This window comes from Gavialis gangeticus, unplaced genomic scaffold (genome assembly GCF_001723915.1).
Source record: "Gavialis gangeticus isolate Ggan-Ray unplaced genomic scaffold, GavGan_comp1, whole genome shotgun sequence".
Taxonomy (NCBI): Eukaryota; Metazoa; Chordata; order Crocodylia; family Gavialidae; genus Gavialis; species Gavialis gangeticus.
The window spans coordinates 46,060,281-46,073,444 of NW_017729000.1; the positions used below are offsets into that span (position 1 = coordinate 46,060,281).

Below are 13,164 nucleotides of genomic sequence, written 5' to 3' on the forward strand. Positions count from 1 at the left end.
CTGGTTCCTTGGCTGTTGGGAACTGTGGACAGTGCATTGAAAATGAGTGGAGGAGAGACAGGAGAGGAGGTGATTGAGAGTCTTGGAATGTCCATCCTTCTTTATGCTGCTGATATGACTATATTGTGTTCCTTACAGCTGGGTGCAGAATTTTGGAAATGAGGGCCTCACTTCCCTGCTGTCTATCTTAAGAGTGCTTCATGAGGAAAAGGATGAGATACCCAGGTAAGGGGCTGACTGAGTAGGAACTGTTTATAAAACTGTTCATAAGACCCTGTCCGATGAGCTTATAAATTTCTTATAGTCTATTTGGAGGCCCATAAGGGTGTAGGGCACACATGGATTGGCTAATTGTGAATAAAGGCAACAGGAAGAAAGCAATCCTGGGTTACCAATCTGCACTATGAGATTTGGGGGGGCCTTTCCTCTGTCTATTTTGAATACGGGTATGGTTTGATTAGGGCAGAAGTTCAGTGCAGCATTAAATACAAAAGACCTCATTTGGCTTCATTTGAGAATTGTGGGATTACTGAGTTTAAGTTGATTAGAACAGTTTCTCTCAACCTTTGTAAACTCAAGGCACCTGTCCATAACTTTCATGAATTTAGCAGCATCCCAGGTGAGAAAAACTGTTGTACTGTCTCATTTGACCCCCTCCTGCCACCACTGCTCCCACAGGTGCCTCCCAGAAACAGATGCACAAGATAGTTTCACCTGGCTATGGTACCTGTGCCACAGCACCCTTGAAAGGGTCTTGCAGGATTCTGCTTGGGAACCACAGGGCTAGAATGTGAGGATCATCTTCATCCATGTGACTATAGTGATTGACAAAAAATGCATATTGATAGATCTAGTTTCCCTTCCTTGCAGCTCATATGATACCCGGAATAAACATGAGATCATCCGGTGCCTGAAGGCATTCATGAACAACAAGGTGAGGCCCCTCTCCCACTCCAAGATGACTCTGCTACCTCTTCCTTGTGTTCAGTTTGCCCTAACCTCATAAGATAGTCTTTTGAAACTGGGATAAAGGAAGTGAGGATGGAGGCTCCTAACTCTTCAATAAATTGTTGTCTTTACCAAAGTGGTGCACCTCAGTTCCCTCCCCCAGCATTTTGGAATTCTCACTTCCCTTTTCTTCTAGAGCTCCGCTATTTTTCCTTCTGTATTTCCATACTTTCCTTTCCAGATTTTTGGAGTTTGTTATACCATATTTTTCTTTCTGTATTTTTTTCTCTTCTCATCTCCCTCCCATATGTAGACACTCCAAAAACTGCTAAATCGTTTCCCTGTTTGCTGCTTGCTTCCACTCTGTATCAGGAATGCCCGTGTCCACATTCCCTGCCTTTCTTAATTAAAACTTGTGTGGCACTTCTACCGTCCCTTTCTATTTGCATGCATTCTGAAACATCTAATACTATTCCTTTTAACTCACTCTGTTCCTCTGGTTATCCTCTTTATCCCTCCCTGTTACTCCTATACATTATAAAATCCTGCTCTGTCTCATTTCAGTCTCATTTTGATTATGGCCTTGCTGCATCCCCTCTCTCTCTCTTTCTGCTCCCATGGGCTTCCCGTACAACTGCCCCAACCCACACTGGGAATTGTGTCAGATCCCATTTAATGTCTTTCTCTGGCTGACCTTGACTCTAGCTGCTTTGAGACAAGGCATGGGAGATGGACTGTCATTTTAGTCTTCCAGCTGCTGAGAGGATGAGACAGACATTGAGCAGATGTTTTGTCACTAACTCATCCTGTCTTCCCTTTCAGTTTGGTATCAAAACAATGCTTGAAACTGAGGAGGGGATCCTGCTGTTGGCGAGAGCAGTTGACCCCAAAGTCCCTTCCATGATGATAGATGCCATGAAGCTGCTGTCTGCCCTTTGTATCCTGCCTCAACCCGAGGACATGTATGTGGCTATGGGAATCATTCTACCATTCATCTCTCTTGAGCCTCTGACAATGATTTGGCTTCCTTTGGAGTCGCCCAGCTGATGTTACCCTACAAACCGTTTATTTTATTTTGAAATGTCCATACTCCTGGTTTAGAGTGAGGGGCTGCTGATATCTTTTTCTGACTATTGCAGGCATGAGAGGGTTTTGGAGGCACTGACAGAACGAGCAGAAATGGATGAAGTGGAGCGATTCAGACCCTTGCTGGATGGTCTAAAAAGTGGAACTTCAGTGACGTTGAAGGTAATTTGCTACCTCAGACTGTGGACTCTGGGCTGGGGGAGAGAGAGAGGGTTGATTGGTGCCAACACTTCATCAGCAACTTGGACTGGGGGGTAAAAAGCACCCTGTTCAAATTTGCTGATGGCACTAAGATGTGGGGAGAAGTGGGCACGCTAGAAGGGAGGAATAGGCTGCATCTTGAACAGGTTACAGGGCTGGGCAGATGAGAACAGGATGGGTTTCAACACTGACAAGTGCAAGGTACTGCACCTGGGGAGAAAAAACCAGCAACATACCTACAGGCTGGGGAACTCCCTTCTCGTCAGCATGGAGGCAGAAAAGGATCTTGGAGACACTATTGATTCCAAGATGAACATGGCCACCAACGTGGGGACACAGTCAGGAAGGCTAACCACACCTTGTCATGCATCCACAGATGCATCACGAGCAGGGCCAAGGAGGTGATCCTCCCCCTCTATGTGGCACTGGTCAGGCCGCAGTTGGAGTACTGTGTCCAGTTCTGGGCACTGCACTTCAGGAGGGATGTGGACAGCATGGGAGAGGGTCCAGAGGAGGACCACCTGCATGATATGGGGGAAGCAGGGCAGGCCCTACGAGAAGAGGCTATGGGACCTGAACCTGTTCAGCCTCCACAAGAGAAGGCTGAGGGGGGATCTAGTGGCTTGTTGCAAACTAGTCAGGGGGACCAGCAGGCATTGGGAGCGTCCCTGTTCCCCCGAGCACTACCAGGAGTGACAAGAAATAATGGTCACAAGCTGGCAGAGGGTAGATTCAAGCTAGATATCAGGAAGTGCTACTTCACAGTCAGGGCAGCTTGGATCTGGAACCAACTTCCAAGAGAAGTGGTGCTGGCTCCTACCCTGGGGGTCTTTAAAAGGAGGCTGGATGAACACCTTGCTGGTGTCGTTTGACCCAGTACTCTTTCCTGCCATGGCAGGGGGTCAGACTTGATGATCTACTCAGGTCCCTTCTGACCCACCAACTATGAAACTCTGACAGCTGTCTCTACCAAGAAGGGGGCAGAGGGGATGTATGCTAGCTGTTTGATATCTCTCCTTGATCATAATAAGATATGGGAGAGCTAAATGCCATCCACCTGATGTTTCCCTGTTTTTCGCAGTATGCTAACAAACCTCTGATTGATCTGGGTAGTTTTCTGGCACTTTGAGAGCCTGGCCAGAGTTCTGAGTAAGGAATGGGTCTTGGATGTCTTATGAAGAAGCTTTCTGGTTTGTTTTTTTAGGTAGCCTGTATGCAGCTGATCAATGCCCTGATCATCCCAGCTGATGAGCTTGACTTCAGAGTACACATTCGCAGTGAGCTGATGCGTTCAGGATTGCAGTACATCCTGAAAGTAAGGAGCAGTTATCCGTCCTGTTATGTGGCCTTTACATTCAAAGGAGGGAGCAGCAGCTGCTGTCTCTGCTGTTGTGTTCATATTAGAGGTTCTTGGAACCATTCAAAAGCTCTAGCAGTGATAGAGCAATGCTGCAAACTGGCCTAACTCTGCGCTGCAGGAATAGCATGTGCCACCTTGCAACCCTGTTCTTGGGTAGTGGTTTCTTATCCCTTAGGTACCGCTTAAGGATATGTACCTCTGGACATGAATTTTTACATTTTCACTTGGATAGTAATCATGGTCCTTTTGCTGGCAGTCTAGAATCATCTCCTCTCCTTGTGAACAAAGACTCACATGCTCAGTGGTAGGCTTCTCCGTTCTGTTGAGAATGCATTCTCTAGGGACCTCTAGTAGGCCGGTTTGCATATTAATGTTGGTGCCCCCCCCAATCCAAGTGACATTTTTATATGCCATAACATGCCATCTAATTAGGTATGCTTCTGATGGGTGCGCTCATGTAATGTTGCAGGAACTGCGAATGTTGGAGAATGAGGAGCTGAAGGTGCAGCTTTCAGTATTTGAAGAACACGGTGAAGAGGATTCAGAAGACCTCAGGAGTCGCCTAGAAGACATTCGCATTGAGATGGAATATCCTTTTTTAGCTTATTGGGTAGACAATAGGCTTGAGGCAGGAGCATCTCTAGAGTTTCTTAGCTCAAATCCATCTACAGCAAGAACAGATACAACTGAATGGGACATGTGAACAGATTCAAGCCTTTCATTTGTTGCTAGTGAAACCCAGGAAAGTGTGGGAGAAAGGTGGAATCATTATATTGTCTGGTCTCCAGTCTGTACTCAGGGAATACCCAGGCTCAGCTCAGCCAATGCTATCAGATCACCTAGGTTCTGTAGTCTTTTTGGTTCAGAAGTGCCCCACTGCTTTCTAGGATGCCTCAGGTCAATTGTGCAAAGTGAACATATTGGCAGGCATGCTGGTCCTCTACTTGAGATTTGACAGTTGAATTAGAATTAGAACTGATTTTTCAATATTTGCGGAGTTTGTGGAACACAACTTGTCTGATACTTCCAGAAGCCTCAAATTTAGATTAGACTTCTATGGACAAAGTTTGTATGTTGTGCAGTATATAAGTTGAGCTGTTTTGAAATTGGCCACCAGAGGGCACATGAAAGAACTGCTGTTTTGCAAAAGCAGCAGAAATCTTTTCTTTAATCTGTCCTGGCATGAAAACCTTAATAAAACATCCATTCCCATGCTTGAAAATGTTCCCCTTTGTATAAAAGGGCTATAAATCTCTTAGCTATAGTACATAGTATTTGTGTCTGTACCATTAGTCCGGAGACTACCTTTTAAGTAACTCTTGGAGACAAATGTGAGCTCGGGAACTACAGTTTAGATGTTAGTGAAAACATAAGGTAGTGGTAGCTGCTGTTGCTGTTCCTACTCCTCTTCCTTCTCGCTCTAAATCATCTCCATTAGTAGGATAGCTGGCAAGATCACATATAGACAGGTGGTTGCTCAGGCCCTGTTTATGGGGTGGTAAGGGTGTGAGTAAAGAATTCTACTCCCATACCTTGCTGACCATTGATTCCTCCTTGGTAACAGGAGACCACAGCTGAAAATTCCTTTGCTTGGAAAGTGGCACATACCCGATCAGCAGATGGAATGAGAGCTTCAGGAGGGTTTGCGCAATTCCTATGGCACCTTGGGGTCTCCCAGAAATAAGAGATTGTGTATCTGTATGTTTATAGATCCATACTTACTCCTCTGCCCAGTGTGCCATACAAGCAGGTGCAAAAAGGGAATGTGCAAGTAGATTGCATACTTCTTCCAGTACTCCCTGCTTCAAGTTGCACACATTCTGCTGTTTTTTCATGTAGAGTGCTACTATTTGAGGGAGGAGGGGCAAATACCTCAAACTGGGGACTCTGAGTTACTGTTTTGAGGTCCATAGGAACAGGTACTAAGAAATGAAGTACCTGATCTCTTGTAAGGGGAGCAAATGGGTATCAACAAACTTAATTTCTCCAGTATGGGGATAGAATGTCAACTAGTGAAGATCGGTTGGGTTTTAAAAAGTCTCAGTGAGAAGAACTCTGCCACCCTTCTTGGCCTATGATACGTCTCTTCCCTATGCAAAGGTTTTTTTCAATGAGAGAAAATACGCATGGATGAAGTTAAGGATGACTGAAAAATCGATTCCTGTCTTTAGAGAGAATCAACAGGGCACTTGTGTATCTTTCCAGAGACCTTTTGATTCCTTAACCCTTTGTTCACTGATTTCAGTGATGTCTTCCAGATACTCCTGAATACAGTAAAAGATTCCAAAGCAGAGCCATTTTTCCTTTCTATCCTGCAGCACCTTCTACTTATCCGCAATGATTATGAAGCCAGGTGAGGAAAGGTCCTTCCCTCTAAGTCATCTAGGATGGATGCTGGCAGTGTATAGGGGACATAGTCACTTTATTTGGGGGGTGGGGCAATAGTTGCATAGAAGACGGTTTAAAATGTTCTGATAGTCCCAGGGCAGGAGGGATGTATGAGATTGCTGATGCATCTTGTTAAAAGATGATGCATCACTATGAGACAGGCCGTACTTGGAAAAGGCCTTTTTCTGTAAGTACTCCTGTTCTTGGTTAGGGACACTGCATGAAGATGGCAAGCACCTCTAGTTCAACATTATGATGATCCCTGCTGTAAGCTACCTGTAGGGTGGGTGGTCAGCCAGTCAACACTGGTCTTAAAGCTACAGGAGTTCAAGGAGAAAGAAGAGAAACTGAAGAAAACACTGTAAGCAAATACTGGAGGGAGGAAGTTTGAGCACATCTGTTGTTATAAAGCCTGTCTAAACCATTTTCCATATTTGATGATTTTTGACACCGGTTTTGATTTTGACTCTGCAAACACAAAATTGCAGAGGATGACAGAAATATGGAAGTCACTGTCCATAGTATGCCCCCTTCAAAACTTTCCATCTGAAATGCTATGAAATATAAAGATGAACTTTCCTTAGGCTCATTGTTTTCTTAAGCTTGTATGGCCAAAGAAAACTGTTTCAGAAACAGTGCTGAAGAAAAGATGCCAAAGAATGTGAGGGATATCCAGCATGGATTTGTTGTGGGTAGGTCTTGCTTGACCAATCTCATTTCCTTCTATGACCAGGTGATAGTCAAAAGGGAAAAGGCTGATATCATATACCTGGACAAAAGGGAAGAGGTTGCTATCATATATTTAGACTTTAAAAAAGCCTTTGACCTGGTGTCCCATGATGTCCTCCTGGAAAAATTGGGCCACTGGAGCCTGGACTACTCCACAGTCCAATTGGCTGAACCCAGAGAGTGATAGTTGATGGCACCAAATCAATGTGGCACCTAGTAACTAGTGGCATCCCCCAAGGCTCTGTTCTCGAACCTGTACTCCTTAATGTCTTCATAAATGATCTGGACACTGATGTCAAAAGTGGACTGGTCAAGTTCACTGACGACACTAAATTATGGGGAAGAGTGTCCACACTTGAGGATAGGCTGGTAATCCAGGCCAACTTTGATAGGCTTGCAAGGTGGGCAGATGAAAACCTGATGACATTCAATATGGAGAAATGCAAGGTGCTCCACCTCGGGAATAAAAACCCGCATCACACTTATAGGCTAAGCAATGCTACTACGCTCACTAGCACCGTGACTGCAAGAGACTTGGGGAGTCATGATTGACCACAAAATAAATATGAGCCACCAATGTCATACCACAGAATTGTCTTGTGCTGTGTAAACAGCCCCTTAGAAATAAACTTTTAATCTGAAGCCAATTTGATACCGTATCGTATTGGCAGGCATACTTCAAGAATACCTTGGTTTCTTTTTCATAATGCACTGGTTACAGTTGTTAAGGTATTGAAGGTGGAATGAGGAGCATTACACAAGAAGTACAAGACATGAGCAGCCATCTGAAGGAACCTGGCTGGAGCTTCTAAGTTATCATGAGGAGACAGACTCTTTATACCCAGAATTTCACTGAACAACACAGAAATAATGACATCTGTAAGTGTGGGGGTGTAACTACTATTGCTGAGAGAGACAGGGAAGCCATGCTGAGAAGCGCAGGCATCTCCTATGTAGTGAAAAAGAAAATATAAAGAGAAGAGTGATAGAGATAAAAATTGAAGAGGAAAAGAAGAAGGATGCTTGAGATGGACATGAACAAGATGGGAATAAGAACAGAAAGGTGCCCCTGATTGGAACAAGTGAAGAAGGAGATCTGAGTAGATGAGCCTGCAGATGAATGAGAATAAAAACTAAAATGAGATAGGAGGAGATGATTTATATCCAAGAGAAAAATAAATCTTGATTGTGACCTATGGCATTTGGTATCCTTTAGGAAATCCTTTGTCAAGACTTTTATTCTAAGTATATTTATCATCAGATACGTTTAAAAATCTCAAGTGAGTTTGCCCCCAAAGTTTTGTTTTCTATACTGTATGTATATATGAGGATTTGATATTAAGTGGTTTAATGCAGATAAAAGGCAGGGTAGATATGCACCTTTATAGATTACATAAGATGGACACACACACACACACACACGCGCGCGCGCAGAGCATAAGTTTTTATAATTACAAGTTCACTTCCTCAGATGCTGTGTAGATAAACCATTCTAACTAGTTATTCCGATTTTTTCAGTAAACAACTTTTTATCTCCCCTTCAGTATCAGTGGGGAGTCCACCTGCTTTAATCTGTTGTAATAAATTATTTTTAGCCTCTGGTGTAATTGCTTATGTTTTAGGTCATCTATATGGTTTTGGAAGAAAAGTACATTGAAAAAGGGAATCCATGTTAATATGTCTATCACAGTTGAAGATGATGAATTCTAGGTACACTTTTGTAAAAGTAAAGAGAGCTATAGGTTAAAAAGGAACAGATGGAAAAAACCACAACAATTACTTTGTTAACCAGCTTAATGCCCAAACTAAAAACTGATTTTCAAACTCACTCTGGGGGTATTGTTTCTTCTTTTTGGGAATAGAAGAAAATTCTGTTGCCACCTGATGGTGTTAGTTTGTCAGGAACAAGAGAGCTCTTTGCCAAGGAGGCAGGAACCTGATGATGATCTGAGGGTAAAAAGACATAAAGTAATTTATAGTGTTTCTGTGTAAAGCTGAAAGGGCTAAAGGCCAAAAATTGTGAGGATGATAGGGAAGATGAATCAAGGAATAGATACTTGGGGGTGTATCCACAATGCCCTAGATATGTAGTATGTTACAGTATAGTATGCTGGTCCCTGTTATAAGCAGCTGCCAGAAACAAATTACATTGCATACCAGAATGTGCATTACCTGGAAATTGAACTTTGCATCTACTATCATATTTTGCTGTTCAAATGTTGTACTTAAATGATGTTCATGAACATTTTATATATCTCATCGCAAGGGGATCTTGTTTGCTTAATTCCTGGTGTTTGCAGAAACATCTTTCATGGAGCAGTGTTAACACTTTGTTTTCTTTTCTTCTCCTTATATAGGCCTCAGTACTACAAGCTGATTGATGAATGTATTTCCCAAATAATTCTACATAAAAATGGTGCTGATCCAGACTTTAAATGTAGGCATCTTGCCATTAACATTGAGGGACTAATAGGTAAGTCATGTAGCTGTTGATATCACAGTCAGAAATAGCTTGTATTGTTTATAGTTCTGGAACAAACTCTTGTCTTTCACTTTCCTCAGCTGTCTTTTCAGTTGCTGACTCTTGGATCTTCTGACCTTTCTGTTCTTCTCATTCTCCTTCCTTGAAAATGAGCTTTACCATTAGATCCTTTTGGTTCCCAACCCCTTTTTTTTTTTCTTTTGTGTTTTTTTTTTCATGTGCTTTCTGCATTCGGAATCTGGATATGGGTCATTTTATTTACATAACTGTTGCTTAGAGCTTGACTTTCACCATCTCCTCTGTTGTGCCCTGCTGGGGCACCTTTCTGCTAGATTAGAAGATAATTAAATTGGACTTCTGAAAGAAGGAGTTTTTTTATGAGCCATAGTGAATAGAAGGAATTGTCTATCAGCAGCATGGGGTTCTATGAGCATTGTATTGCAAGATGGAAAGGGTTACTGGGAAAAAGAGCAAACACTAGGAATGTTCATATACTGCATTTGAGGTAAATGGCAATGGGAGTAAGAAAGGTCTACTTGTAGCAGAGACACCTAAGGATTCTTAGCATATTTGGAAAGGATTATTACCGTATTACCACATTTGTTCACTATTGTGTTCTTAAGTGTGTTTTTTCTTTTTGTAGATAACCTGATTGATCAAACAAAGGTGGAAAAAAGTGAAGCCAAAGCAGTAGAGCTGGAGAAAAAGGTGTTTGAGGGGGATGAAAGGAGAAAGGGGCATCTTGGACCCTGAGCAGTCCATTATAATTTGAGATTGGTCTGAAAGTGCTAATCAGATTCTTTCCCCTGGCTCTACACATGTGGCTGTTAAACACAGCTCAGACCACATTACACTTGATCTTTATCACTAAGGAGATGCCACATGTTTATTTTTTACGTTTTAAAAAAGGATATTGTTACAGAGAAAGCAGATCATATTTGTGGACCATCATGTTTCATACCCACAGTTTATAGTCATGTGTAGGTCCTCTGATTGGAGACAACTGATGTTATGATTGGGATGTAATTAAAATATTCGGTTTCTTTCACTGCCATGCAGTTATTTTCAGAACGTGCCAAGAGTTTGTAATGCATTTCCCCTTCTATGAAAGGTGCATTACTATTTATCCCGTTGCAAATGTGAACTATTTCACTTAGAAGTCCTGTCCTGGGTCCTGTGCCTATCTGACTGGATGCTGGAGACTAGGAACATTTTTCTCTTCCTGCAATATGAAGGGATTTGGGGGCGGGGGGGAGGAATTATGGACTTTTGAGAAAATTGCAGGGGAAGCCAGAAGAATCATGCCATTCCCTGACCCATAATTTCCTCTCAGCTGGACTCAGAGTTGACTGCACGGCAAGAACTGCAGGTTGAAATGAAAAAGAAGGAAACTGACTTTGAACAGAAACTCCTTGAATTATGTAAAGAGAACCAGACACTAGACATGGAGAAACAGCATATGGCCACAGAGAAGCAGACCCTGGAAAGCAAAGTTTCTGAGCTGAATGAGGAGGTAATGTTCCAGTTGAGATCTGGGTAGGGCCATATGGACTACACTGCCATATGGTACTTCTGCCCTTTCTTATGTTTAGGACTTCACACAGTTACCTGAGATGAGGTGCTTCTTTTAAACTACCAGGGAAAGTCCTGGAGATCTTTACTTTTAAAACACCCTTGTTTCTAATCATGCAGTTGACTAGGAAACTGGAAACTGCACTTTTTTCCAGGAATCTTCACTTGGGTTTGTCTGCCTACAAAGCAGCTTTCTAGCTCCGTACCACCTTTTCTTAGTAGCTCGTTCTGACTGTAGTCATCAGGCATCCCTATTTGGGGGGTCTCAGTGATCCTCCAGACTCAACAAAGGGCAGAATCTCTGGATTAAAGCAAAGGTTTGGTGGCCTTTCCCACAGAAACATCTTTCTAAGGTGGAAGCAGTATTTTGGATAGAATAGATTATTTTCTCATTATATTATCCCCCAATTAGACTTAATTCCAGCACAGACTAATTTGAAACTAACACTTTTCAGTTTAATTCTCCTCTTGCTTAAATTCATGATCACTGTGCGGTTCTTAAGTTCCATCTGAAACCCTTTTTGTTCATAATAATTCCTTCACATTTATACAACAATGTAAATCGCAGCAGAGTGGACACATGGTCAGTTATTCTAGGGTAGCTGCTTCTGAGTTGGTACAGTTACAGCATCTTGCCACCAGGTGCAACAAAGTCAGTAAAAGTCTGTGTCTTATACTAGCAAATTGGCTGCCCTGGGACAAACTGATAGCTCTAGACATACAACAGTTATCTTGGTGTAGTTTTACTCCATGTTTCCATGGTAGTTCTATACTAATTTCAAGTGCATTACACTGATGTACGGCTGTGTGTTTTGTATCTGCACTTTATTTAAACTGGTGTAAAAGCTGATTACATCATTGTAAATGTGTTTTCTCCCAAGCCTTTTGTACTTTTTTACTATTGACAGTTGTTATTACTATAGTTACTATAACAATAAGTTACTATGACATTGTATGATCTTTCACCCACTTTCCAGCAGTTAAGTGTACAAATGGAGCAGACCACAATTATCACAACAGGGTTCAGGACTATCACTGAGCTTGGTTTTAGCAGTGGAGCTTTTCATTTTTCTGGTATTTAATATGGCTTGCATTGTGTGCAGTAGCCAGCAAGAACTTTATTAAAAGGCACTAGGGTCACAGGAGTGTCACTTTTTTTCCTGTTTCCATTTGGTCATAGGACTTACCATATTTACCTGAATTCAGGATGACTTTGAGTTTAAGGTGACCCTTCCATAATTAGATTCTACACATGGACAATGTATAAATTTGTTATAATTTTCCATATAAAGAATTTTATTATTTGGGGTCATCTTAAATTTGTCCCACCCCCACCTCCCTCTGCTGCAGGGGCGCAGGCAACAGGACAGGTGGGGAGGGGAGTCAAGTGGCCTGACTTGTCTTCTGTGGCTGGTTACTTTCTGGCTCTGCCTCTGCTCTAGCCTGGGTCACAGAGCACGTGGTTGATCCAACCCCCACCCCAGCATGCAGCAGTGCTTGCTGCAGTAGTGCAGGGCCCAGATCCAAGACTGGACCTGCCACTACTACCGCTACCAGCACTGCCCCCACCGCTACTGCTGCCTGGCTGGGCAGGGGCCAGAACAAACATGTGCTCAATGCCCCAGGCTTGGAGTGGGGCAGGGGCCAGAGAGTAAGCAACAGTGCGGGGCAGAGGTTGGGGAGGTAGGCAGCAGGAGCATAGGTGGCAGTAGGGGTCAACAGCTGCATCTCTGAGACTGACCCTGAGCCCAGGTTGGAGCCAGAGTCCAAGCTACAGTAGCCACTCCCCCACCACTTATACAAGTGGTGTTTTTCCTCATGTTAAGTGGCGGGGGGGGACATAATTTTGTCTTGGATTGGAGTAAATATGGTATATCTGCTGTCTTGCTTAAGGAAATGAAAAAAATAAGGGAGCAGCATGTAGCAGGGCTCCCATTATACTCTTTCACTTTGAAGGGCACTGCTAGTATCCTCTTGGAGGAGGGGGCAAGAAATTACTGTTTCCACAAATTGATACTTTTGAGATCAGTTGGTTTGAGACCAGTATCCTTACTGCCCTTCTGGACTGGGAAATGGATACTCCAGAGTAATGCTGAGTAATGTTCTTTTTTTTTTTTGCTTGTCTTCTACAGGTGTCCAAGTTGTCAAAGGAGCTTGAGGATACTAAGAAGGAAATGTCTTCCCTCTCTTCTATGTCTGCTTTACCTGCTCCTCCACTCCCTGGTTCAGCTGGTGTACCCCCTCCCCCACTTATTCCCAGTACAAGTGGCGTCCCGCCTCCCCCTCCGCTTCCTGGGGCTCCCGGCGTCCCGCCTCCCCCTCCGCTTCCTGGGGCTCCCAGCGTCCCGCCTCCCCCTCCGCTTCCTGGGGCTCCCAGCGTCCCGCCTCCCCCTCCGCT

At 43.3% G+C, this 13,164-nt stretch overlaps 1 protein-coding gene across 1 annotated transcript in view; it reads left to right on the top strand.

The window, feature by feature from the left end:
- The window catches only part of DIAPH1 (diaphanous related formin 1), a 196,575-nt gene that overhangs the window by 76,909 nt on the left and 106,502 nt on the right, over positions 1 to 13,164 (top strand). Inside the window, 11 exon segments of the mRNA XM_019506582.1 lie at positions 139 to 225; positions 871 to 934; positions 1,771 to 1,910; positions 2,088 to 2,196; positions 3,440 to 3,550; positions 4,065 to 4,183; positions 5,832 to 5,948; positions 9,070 to 9,185; positions 9,838 to 9,902; positions 10,528 to 10,707; positions 12,899 to 13,163. Coding sequence (XP_019362127.1) covers positions 139 to 225; positions 871 to 934; positions 1,771 to 1,910; positions 2,088 to 2,196; positions 3,440 to 3,550; positions 4,065 to 4,183; positions 5,832 to 5,948; positions 9,070 to 9,185; positions 9,838 to 9,902; positions 10,528 to 10,707; positions 12,899 to 13,163 — 1,373 coding nt within the window.